This window comes from Rosa chinensis, chromosome 1 (genome assembly GCF_002994745.2).
Source record: "Rosa chinensis cultivar Old Blush chromosome 1, RchiOBHm-V2, whole genome shotgun sequence".
In the NCBI taxonomy this organism is placed as follows: Eukaryota; Viridiplantae; Streptophyta; class Magnoliopsida; order Rosales; family Rosaceae; genus Rosa; species Rosa chinensis.
The window spans coordinates 20256163-20267886 of NC_037088.1; the positions used below are offsets into that span (position 1 = coordinate 20256163).

At 39.8% G+C, this 11724-nt stretch overlaps 1 protein-coding gene across 1 annotated transcript; it reads right to left on the bottom strand.

Moving 5' to 3' along the window:
• Window positions 1-7119: 7119 nt before the first annotated feature.
• Window positions 7120-8955, bottom strand: LOC112203392 (heat shock protein 82-like). The gene is made up of 4 exons (XM_024344368.1): window positions 8357-8955; window positions 8118-8238; window positions 7932-8021; window positions 7120-7572 (listed from the first exon to the last, which is right to left on the bottom strand). Exons 1-4 carry the CDS (start codon window positions 8953-8955, stop codon window positions 7120-7122), a joined length of 1263 nt encoding a protein of 420 aa, XP_024200136.1.
• Between the last annotated feature and the right edge of the window lie 2769 nt (window positions 8956-11724).

The following is an 11724-nucleotide window of genomic DNA, read 5'->3' on the forward strand; positions in this document are numbered from 1 at the left end:
CAACATAAATTGGGCTGGTCCTCGACCATGAATCAATTGAGATGATCCAGCCATCGTAGTCACGGAAGATTGAGAAGGCGTCATCCATAGAAATAGTTGCCTATTTCGAAGGATGGTATGTGTAGTTGCACTATCCATGATGCATTCTAGCTCTCAGGGAAACATACTGAAAAATAATAAAGTTCAAAATTAAAATATGTCCAAGACATTGAATAAAATAAATCAATACTTTATTAATAATAGCCAATGATTACATTAAAGTTTCGTGACCAAAATCTAATCCAACATAAAATCAAAGTTAGGCAAATCGTAGTCACTCTATCCATTTGGTAACTCCAATCAAATATGACCAGGGAAGTAGAGAGAGATGTCGGTGGAGCGAGGCTCTCTTAAGTACCACTAATCTCAATTACTTTCCTAGACATCATATTTCATTGGATGCGCCACATAAGAAAGAGTTAATACAAAATGTCATTTATTGACTAAGGCATAATTGCCATTACATAATTCTTGGAAATATAAAGGACACTAATCAAAATTTGCAGCATCCTTGTGCAATTCCTTCTCAGATTTGAAGTCCGCTATGGTGAGATTGACATTGGCATCATCACCATCTTCTTCTTCTTCGGCAAAATAGGCTTCATGCTCTTTGAAGTCTCTATACGCCTTGTAATGTGCAGCTAGTTGTTTGCTTGCATTGCATTGCTTGAACCAATGTTCAATAGATCCACATCTATGGCATGCATCATTACGATTTCCTCCCTTGAATTGAGATGCATCTTGTGCATGAGGATGAGATTGACGTCCTTGTTGGACAATGGCGTCACCTCTATGGCCGGCGGCCTTGTGTCCTCCTCTCCCACGTTGGCTTTTGTTGCCACGTGTTCCCGCTCCATTTTGGCGGTTTCCTTCCGTTGTAGGGCAGTTATATGGACCAAAACGTCCGTTGTGTCCCTTATTTTTAGGGTTCCGCTCCATGCGCCCTCCTTTAGGTGCATTATTATAATTCGCCTCTTGAATGCTCTTAGTTCCTATAGGCCTTGAATTATAATTCTTCACGAGGATATTATCATGTTTTTCAGCTACAGACATAATATTAATTAGCTGATGAAACCTCGTGATCCGTTCAGTATCGTATTCGGTTCGATATTGCTTCGATAGCAAAATTGCTGAGACAGGGAAGGTGGAGAGAGTTTTCTCAATTAGCTCTTGCTCTGTGATAGGCTGTCCACAGAACCCCAACATATTTTTGAGGTGTAGAACTTCTGCATTATATCCAGCTACAGACTTGAAGTCGGCGAATCGTAGATTGCTCCATTGAACTTTCAAGTCGGGGAGGAGGGTATCCTTAACATTACCAAATCGCTCTTCTAGCGCAACCCATAATTCTCTAGCATCCTTGATTGCCATGTACTCCAATCGAAGCGATTTATCCATGTGGCGTCTCATCAAGATGAGAGCGGTGGCATTATTTGTAGCGATACGCTCAAATATGAGCTCGGGATTTGGTGCTTGAATTACGGGTAGGATCCCTTTCGAAGTGAGATGGTTCTCAACATCCGTGACCCAACTATGATATTCCGAGCCAGTTGAGTCAAGGATAGGAAAGTCAAGTTTTGACATCCTAAAATAAGAAGAAGAAATATATTAGCCTCGGAGTAAAAACTTTTACGACAACTAATAGATAATAAGATTTCCGAGCTATGCCACCAAGAAATCAATTTCCAAGAATGATTGGATTAGACTGAAACAATGATGTTTATAAGGTCATTAATCTATGCTTGCGGACACTCTTAGTCCGAAGTCTTACAAACGCTCTTAGTTCGTTAATTTCGTGAACCCACGATTCCGCTTTTCAAGAATCGAACCCATGTTATAAGAAAGGTGGGATGAAGAAGAATGGAGGTTGCAAGTCCCCGAAGAAAAGGAGGAATTAAGTTCTGAAAGCGGGAACTTTAATTATAGATACTTGTTAATTTGAAGCTTGAAACCTTGATTCTTGAACTTATGAAGCTTAGATTATTTTTTATCAATGGAAGGAACTTTGGATGGCTCGGTTTTGATGGCTGTAGTAGGTAGTAGTTGCTACCGAAGGTTGCAGGGGGTTGGACCGAAAATAGTTGCTGCAAGTCCGGTTTTGGTGACCTGTTCGGTGGCTGTTCTGGTTAGCCAAGGGCTGCAGGGGCAGCGGAGATGCGTGACTGTCCGAGGGGGCTGCAGAGACACAGGGGCATGCTGCACGGTGGGCGGAGGCAGCAGCGGTAGGAGGTGGTAGCGACGGTAGAAGATGGTTCTGAAGATTTTTTTGTTTTGGTTTTGTGGTTGAAGCTCGTGCTGATAACGTGTTTAAGTATGAGATAATTCGAGAGAGATTGTAGGAGAATTGTAATCATATTATTGAGAATAGGAGCCCTATATATAGGGATTACAAAGTACATGTTCTAATGTTACAAGGAATACTAATCCGAGTAGGATTAGGAATTCTAGAACCTTCTCTCCTATTACTACTCCTAGTTTGATTAGGCACACAAGACTTGATTTTCCTTCAACATGGCCAACCCTGTACCAAATCTAATTTTTGGATGACCAGCATCAGTGCCCCTATGATGGTTGAGGTTGAGGGTGAGGTTGACCCACTTGAGGCATAAGATTCTCCTATGCCTATTCTGGATGCCCACGATTATTGTTTCTGTTGTTCCCTTATCTGCTTTATCCCTTTGTAAATGCATACAATGAGTTTTCACCCTTCCAGTACTGAAATTTACTGCTTTTGGTTAAATACCATAATGTCAATTTAAATATTGCAGCTCCTTTTGGATATGTTATTTTGCTGCTTTACTATCGCTAGCACCAACAAGAGATTCTATTTTGGCTTCTCATTTATTGTTTAGTTTATACTCCTCAAATTCGAGTATCATGTGAAAGTGAAGAATCCCATCAAGACCAGAAATGGTGTGTTATGAGTATGTGCATTTTCTTGATGGCACATGAGAGCATCTACTAATACTATGGTGTAGACTTAAAACAAATAGTAAATTGTCGTAGCAATATACAAACATTTCTGGTTGTTTATAGAGAACAATTTAACATCTTATGTTTTGTTAACTATTGTCAGTCTTTTTCTATCATAGGCAGTTTTTAAAATCAAAAAAGAGATCATATGATGTGCTTTGTAGTTTATATGTAACACTCTTTTTTCTTCCGGTGGCTTCTGTTTTCTAGCTGAAAGAAATTATCGTGTGTGTATAGGATTATGTTTCTTTTGAGTTAAAGAAACATGTGAGAGGTCCAATTGTCATTTTTTACTGCATTATAATGTAAATGTTGTTTCCATATTCTACGCAAGTATAATCTTCTCGAGTTTTGAATTGCATAGATTGCTATGAAAGAGCTTCGTGAAAAGAAGATACCCTTTACCATCCACTACTACCTGCCTAATAGAAGGTGAGATTCTGATTTTAGTTTTGTTGCGGTTCAAGTATTGATTCTGCTTCTCTCCTAGGTTTCATATCAATCATCTTTTCTAATGTACATGCATATTTTAATTTCTGCCCAAATGCACTGAAGTGTTTCTAACTGTGTCCCCGTTATTATTTTGCCTGAACTTGGAGCAAAACCTTGTTGTTCATATAAGCAGTGTTCTTCAAATATTATTTTGTCTTCAACACAAATATTATTTTGTTTACCTATTTCACATTATCCTCATTTTGATGATTTTGATTCAAACTTAATACAACTTTATTATGTATTTACTTATGGAAGTAATTGATTGAATTGCAGCCCTGATGACAGATTGTAGCCATCCATCAAAAAGTTCTCACACACCAAAGTTTGATTTCGTGTGTAATGAAAATTATGCTATGTAATGCTATGAAATCAACGATATTCTTATGTACACAAACAATTAATTTTCTAAACAATCTCCACCAATATATAATAATTGCTTTTTCCCATTACATACTTCTAATAATTCATTGATAATAGTAAATCCCGTAGCAAAGTGCGGGCAACCTTTCTAGTTAACTATTATCTATACTAATATTAAGAGAAGAGGCTTTGTTAGCCAAAGTTAGTGTGAAAAGACAATAAAATCCTTAGACCTTATATTAATTTTAGATCATTTTTAATAATTGAGTGGTATTATGGTAAATGGCAAAATTAAAAATAAAATAAATAATTTTCAGATAGTTAACTACCTATATCTGCAATAACCACCCACAATTTCAGATAACTTCCCTTTTTTTTTTTTCAAATAACTTCTATTTTTTTCTCAATATAATAATTATAAAAATTTTATACATGCAGAGAGCATGTGAGCAGAAAACTAGTATACTATAATATATGTGTGTGTGTGTGTGTGTATTTATTATACATACATCTAAAGCTGAAAGCCCTGTTCATAAGGATTGTTCATTTGAGTGAACAGTAAACTGACGCTTTTGCCCTTTGTTTTGTTCTTAATTACAGTTACAGTGCCGGAGGGTCAAATAAGATGGTTCTTCCATTTGAGATTTTTTTGTTGGGGTTTTGTCCATTTACCCCATTTCTAGGGATTTTTTTCCCACTTACCCCATTAAGTTATTTTAATTCCCTCTTACCCAATACACTCTAAGGGAGTCTTCCCTAATACCCCATTAAGATTTTTTTTTGTTTTTAATTTTTTTTAATACCATTTTACCCCTCACCCCTTTGTTACTTAGAGAGAGAGAGAGAGAGAGAGAGAGAGAGAAACCATAGGAGACTTCGCCGGAGCCCGTCACTGACCTTCGGAATCCGGTCACCGGTCGCCGGATTCCGGCCAACTTTCACCAAAATCCGGTCACCGGTCTCCGGCTGCCGCCCACCGGAATTTACTGAAAATCTCACCGGAAAGTTTTTTGCCCCCAATAGATGTCTATTGCCCCCTAATAGATGTCTATTGGCCCCCAATAGACAACTATCAGCCATGTATTGCCCCCAGTAGACATCTATTGCCCCCCAATAGACGTTTAGATTACCGAAATGGTAATTAATCTTCCTAAAACTACACAAATAAAACTTTGATTAAAGAAAAAAACAAGGAGATTGCATCAATTCAAAACATCTGTTGCCCCCCAATAAATGTCTGTTGCCCCCCAATAGACCTGCATTGCCCTTGGCATAACACCATTTTGTAGCTTGTTACTCCAATAATTTACATTTTATATTACCAAAATTTCTCATTAAAATGCCAAAAAGACGAAAAGAGAAAAAAGAAAAGAAAAGAAAAGGGAAGGACCGGCTTGATTGAGTTGTTTAGAGGTACTAGTCGCGGGGGCAGGTGATGAAATTGATTTGGGCACCCTTCTCCCTTCTGTGAAGCTTTGAAGCCGTGCTCGATCTCACCGGAACACCTGAGGAGGTGGGCTCACTGGTGAACTTTCGCCGGGGAGGGAGAGATTGATGTCACCATCGACCCCGCCGGAGCTCCACCACCACCCCCGCCACGTCGCTTATCTCAGCAGATCAGCCGGAGATTCTACTCCTCCAAAACGGAGACAGAAATCTAATTTGTCGCTCAGAAGCAGCAATAACCGGAGCAGTCAGATCCGACCAAAACCGTCGCCGGCAAGCTGCGCGTCCTCGACACCGTCGATGCCTCAGCTTCACCGAGAATCACCTCCATAGATGTCATCGTCGTCCTCGTCTCGCCGCCGACCAGAGAGGAGAGAGAGAGAGAGAGAGAGAGAGAGAGAGGATAGAAGGGCATGTGGTTGTAATTCATTAATTAGACTAAGGGTAAAATTGTTATTTCAATTCAAATTGGGTTAGTGGGAATAAAAATCTATTACTGTGTGTCGATCTTATCTTCTTCTCTCTTCTAGAGTCGTCTAATCTAATTGAGAGAGTGGGTTGCTTTGTCTCTTTTCTACAGCTGTGATCTAAATTGGGAGTGTGATCTGGATTTCTATAATCAGTGGATTGCTTCTTTTCTCTGCGGTCGTTTAAGGAGGATAGGGTTGTGTTGTGCGGTGATGTTGCGGTTTTCATTTGTTCAGTTTGTTCAATTATAGATCTTTGAAAACGCTCTCTTGCGGAAGGCGATTTCAGTCCTTGGGTTTGACGGTTTGGCTAAAGTTCATCGTTGGTGAGTTTTTCTTTTTTCTTAATCTGGTCTTCGGATGATTGATCGGTTGTTGTTGATTGTCTGTATTGTTTTTGGGATTTGTTTTCTCTTCTGTAGCAACACTGATGATCAACTCTTTAGCCCTCGATAGAGGTTGGTGTTACGATCCCCGGGATCGTAACCGTGAAACGACATCATTGCAAAAGGGAAAGAAAGGAAAACTAAGAGAAACAAATGAAATGAACTGATTCAATAATTCTTCGATGATCCCTGTTACAAGTCTTAGTGGTTATTTAAGCAAAGAAAATATCTAGAAGTAGTGGACTCCCAAAACATAAAGCCCAAACAGCCATTCAAGAATAATGGCCCATAACATTTCTACCCGCTCAAAGAACAGGCTTGACCTCAAGCATGAATTATCTTCCAAATTGTCCCTACTCCATCATGCAAGTCACCACCCAAGCTCAGTACTTTTTTCAAACCCAAGAAATCAACAAGTACAACAAACTGATCTGCAAGGTCAACCACATTAAGAAGAGAAAAATATGAAGATATCACATCAGCTGCCCACTCATGTCCAGCAATAAGCAAACACATCTTCTCCAAATTGTGTGCAAACCCACCATCAGTTTCAATGTCAAACACTTTGGCAAGTGAAATTTTCATTAATATCAATGAAGTAGTAGTATGTTTCTCTTGGAATGAAGAAGCTAGCTCTGCACAGCAACTCAATAAAGTAGCATAAGAGAATGGTGTGGGAAGCATCTCACGTTGCCTCATCTTCTTAAACTAAGTAACAGCTTCCTTATCTCGAAAATTGAGACAAAGACCACACTTTGAATACATGCCAATAAGTGCACTTGCAACATATATATCTATATCAAAGGCAGCCTTGCGTGAGCTGAGCTGAATACACACTGCAACACTTTGAATACACACTGCAGCAATAGAGTTGAGTGCAAATGCCACAGCAGTAGCTTCATTTTCGTCATTTGTAACTTGCCAAGTATGTAGTAGTGCGCATTGATGAACACTCAAGTGAGAATTAGAATTTGACTAGGTTCGAGGCCTTGTTTCTTAGACTTCAAAGACAGTTCGTTAATAGAGATAACCACCACAAGTCCAAGGACATAGTGTGCATCTGAGGAAGGATAACGTTGAATTGCTTTTGAGAAAGTCAATAGCTTCATCAACAAAAACCTTGGGTGGCAAATAGGACGAGTTTCACTCTCATCCAAAGAAGATTGGGCCAAGTAGTGCAAGATTGAAGATGTGGTTTCAATTGGCCTGTCCTGCATATGAACAAATAGAATCTTGGCATCTCTACTAGTGCTCTCATAAGTGATGTAGAAAATGTCTTTCTGACCCTCCCTCGTTTTGGTAACATAGTCCTTCAAGCTTGTAAGTTCCTCACTACTCTTTGTGGAGTGGTAGCAAAGGTCAGCCAACTTGAAAAGCACATGCACATCACGCCCCGAAATACCTCCCTGAGCATTCGCTTAATCAAGAATGTTGGGTTCTTTATCTAAAAATTGAATACCAACACAAGAAATAACAATACCGCAACAACATGATCTATCAACCACAATTGTAGAAGACTCTAGCTTTTGAGCTTAATAATCAAAGTTGCCAACTCTTTCACATTTTTGTTATCAAGAAATCCTCTTACGACTCGACAATAGGTTTCACCATCCAAATCCAACCATTCCCCATCATCAGGAGGCCAAATTTCTGCTCTAACTTTACAGTTCAAGGAACTATGATTATAGTGCTTAATCACATCGGACACAAAACTCTCAAAATCTCTTCTAACATCTTGAAAATTTAAATTCAAAGTAGTGGATACCTGAGACAATGAGGTTTGAGTCATTTCACCAATTCTGTCGAATGCTTCCTTGCAAAAGAGTATAATCTCTTTCGTCTCACAATGACAAAGCTGCAAGCAAAGAAAAAACCATTGCACTAACTTTGCTTCAGATTGTGTTTTGGCTGTAACTCTTGATTTCCACTTCCCTAATATGAACTCCAGCACCCTTTCAGAATTCATTTGCATTTTCCCAAAGCTGTCTTCAATAGAAACATTTTCTTCACCAAAATTATCATTCAAGAATCTGTTCCCAACAGATGATCCATTAGTATTTTGGTATTCTTTGCTGGCAGAAATATCACAAAAGTTATGCAAAAGATAGTCCAAACTATTTCTCTCCAATTTCAATACCCTTGAGGCCTGGCCCGTGTCAAACAAATCGCATATATAAATGCCAAAAGCACGTTGAAACCACACGACCCGCTCCATGCATCACTTTTCTCTTAGGAGGGTCCTTGAAAACTTCCCTAAGATATGGACCAATATGAATTCTAAGCTTCAACGTATCTACTATAAAATCTGCAGTACTTGTAGAAATTTGCATCAAACAAGTCAATCCTTGGAAGGGTCGATATTGGTTGTGCTCTAAATCAACTGCAAATTCTTTATGTGGCTCGTGCCGTTCATTATACATCCTTGCAGAAACAAGTGCAGAGTCAAAAACAGGTTGCTTGACATCATTTTCCATATCATCAAACCCATCTAACTTCGGCATTTTATCAAACAGTTGGAGGGCATGAAATTCTGACATTCCATTGCTAAGCTGCTCCTCATCTTCATCCTCGTCCTGCTTACCAATGACATGCTCAGGCTCACTGAACTCTCTACCATCTCCACTATTCACCTCAGTCCTCTTCTCGACACTCTCCCCATTCTCCAATTTCTCATCAATACCATTAGCATCAAACACAAAACCCATACCAATACAATCATCGTCGTCCAGTAGAGGAGGCGGGCGGGCAGTGAACTGTGTTAGCGGCAGAGAAGTCACGAACCGGTCCATGTGGTGTTGATTTAACGCTTGCTGTGGCTGCGAAGTGAAAAATTGAGCGGGCTCCCAGGCCAGGACCAGCCTTTTTACGGTTCAAGGGTCGAGTGTTTCCGGTGTGGCTCCCTTCTCTAACGACTCCAAGACTGCAAGGTTGACGCCCTTGGGGACGACGTTGTCGTGTTTGAGTTTATCATCACGATTTCGGACCGGTGAAGCGAAGTCGACCTGAGTGGCGAGGTTGCCCTCCTCGGCAACGGCGATGTAGAGGGACTGGCGAGGCTTCTGGAGCTCTTCCATGAGGGTGGAGACGGCAAGCTTGGAATGGAGAACCTCCATTTGCTTCGGAACACCAGAAATTGGTGGCGAAGAAGATGGATTTGTAGCCTCTGCAAGGTAGGTGTGTGGGTCGGATGATAAAGAAGAGGAAGATGGTGTGGTTTGGATCCGATCCATGAATAGAGCTAGGGGCTCACAGTCGCCCATCGAACGAAAACACGATGGAGGTTTGGGATCGAGAAATTGAGGTTGGGGCACAAAAGTGAGCGGCTGCGGTGAAGGTGGATCGAACACCTGACCTGCAGATAATGCAACGATAGGTGAAGGTGGAGCAATAGGATGAATCGGTTGCAAGTATGGAGGTGGGATGAAATGTGAGTGAGTCTGAGGAACACATGGAAATTGGTGAGGGAGTAAGTGGCCATTGATGATGGTTGCAGAAGGGTTGTGTGGCGGAGGTGGGTAAGGGTTGGGTTGTGTGAAGTTGGTCACCATCTGAGCTTGGCTATAGGGGTTACCTTGAAGATGATTTGACCAAGCACAGTAATAGTTGCCGGATATCCCACCGCCGTAACCCGCCTGAAACAGGCCCAGTTGCGGGCTCTGATACCAGTTGTTACGATCCCTGGGATCGTAACCGTGAAACGACATCATTGCAAAAGGGAAAGAAAGGAAAACTAAGAGAAACAAATGAAATGAACTGATTCAATAATTCTTCGATGATCCCTGTTACAAGTCTTAGTGGTTATTTAAGCAAAGAAAATATCTAGAAGTAGTGGACTCCCGAAACATAAAGCCCAAACAGGCCCATACAAGAATAATGGCCTATATAAAGTATAGAATCATAACAGTTGGGTCTGTATTTCATTAGATCGAAATACAACCGTTTTTTCTTTTGGGATTTTGTTGAAACAGAAGCAAAGAAAATAAAAGAAGCAGAAAAGAAGAAGAAGAAAAAGGAGAAGGAAACGGGAAGAATTTTACTGTTATTCAAGTCAGCACGGTTTTTTTGGGAGGGATCTTTCAACAGGAGAAGGGAGAGACAGAAACACTGACAGCGAAGTAGAGGTCGATTGCAAGGTTTGGATCCGGTTTGGAAGGGATCTTTCAGCAGGAGAAGAGGTATGGGTGTGAATCAAAGTTGGGTTAGTTTTGATTTTAATTGAATATATCTGCAACGATTTTGCAATCAGTCTTGGTCAATTGTTTTGCAATCAGTCTTTCAATTTATCTCTGTTTTTTTTTTTTGGAATATTGTATGAACATCATTGTGAGATGTCTGGCTCAATTGCACTGTGAAAGTGATATTGGCTTAATCACTTTCAAAAATTGGACTCTTCTGGTCTTGAACTTCTTCATCTTCACTACTTTCCAAGCTGCTTAGTTTATTGTATCTACTCCTTCAGTAGCACTCCATCTTCATGCTTTACCAAAATGTAGAGAGAGACCCAGATTACAATACCAAAGAGAAATACGGGTGAAAGCCCAGGGATTAATGACCATAACCAAAAGTTGGTGTGGTTCAAAGGTGGACTTTAAATAAATTAGTCCAAAAGTAAACATCATTAAATGGAGGAGGGTTCTAGGGAGAGTTATTCATGCCCAGAGCCCTTTTGGCTTTTGCTAATATGAGAGTTGAAAGTGTTTTTGGTAGCGTTTCACAAAAGTAACTGAGGTGTTACATGCTTTTTAACAAAGCACCTGTAGAAATGCACTTGAGAAGCTTATAAAACAGAAGTTCTTCCTACAAAAGCAGTATCAAGGGGACCTAAAGTGGTCTTTGGTCATGAAGAAACTGTGAAGTGTAACTAGGTAGGTGTGTAATTAAAATTCCAAGAACCAAAAGTCAGAAAGTAGCAATGGAGAGCATGTGACTTGAGTTGAGCATGAGCAACAGAGAGAGAGAGATAGTGAGGAGAAGCGAAGAAAGAAGATGCACAGTTTTTTTTTTTTTTTTTCCAGTAGAATAGGGTAAAGTGAAGATTAAATTTTTACTGAGATTAGGGGAGGTGTGTACCAAATTTCTATTTTCTGGTATTGTTTTATTAATGTGTCTTAATTTATGTTTCTGACTCCATTTTTAACAGTTTGGTTTATCTTTGGTTTCAGGATAATTGTGTTTGGGTAGGTGATCTGCTACAACTAAACCAATCGTGCTTGGGTTTTGAAGATAATCGTCCTAGATCAACTAGGTGAGGGACCATCGCTTCTAATTTGTTTCATTTATTCTTCATCAGTTGGTTTCGCAAGGGTTGGGTTACACATATAATCAGTGCCCCCCTTTTTTTTTTTCAATATTGCTCTAATTTTTTCATTCAATTGATGTAGTTGTGCTTCATTATTTTCATATAACTAAGATTCTGAATAAAGCCAAGGATCTATATTGTTGGTTATTGATTGTTTGTATTGTTTTGTGAAATTGGGTTGCAGAAAACAGAAGAAGTGTTGCTGGGTTTCGGATTTCAGTGATTGAAGGTAAGGTTTTGATTTTCGGTCTGCACCAGA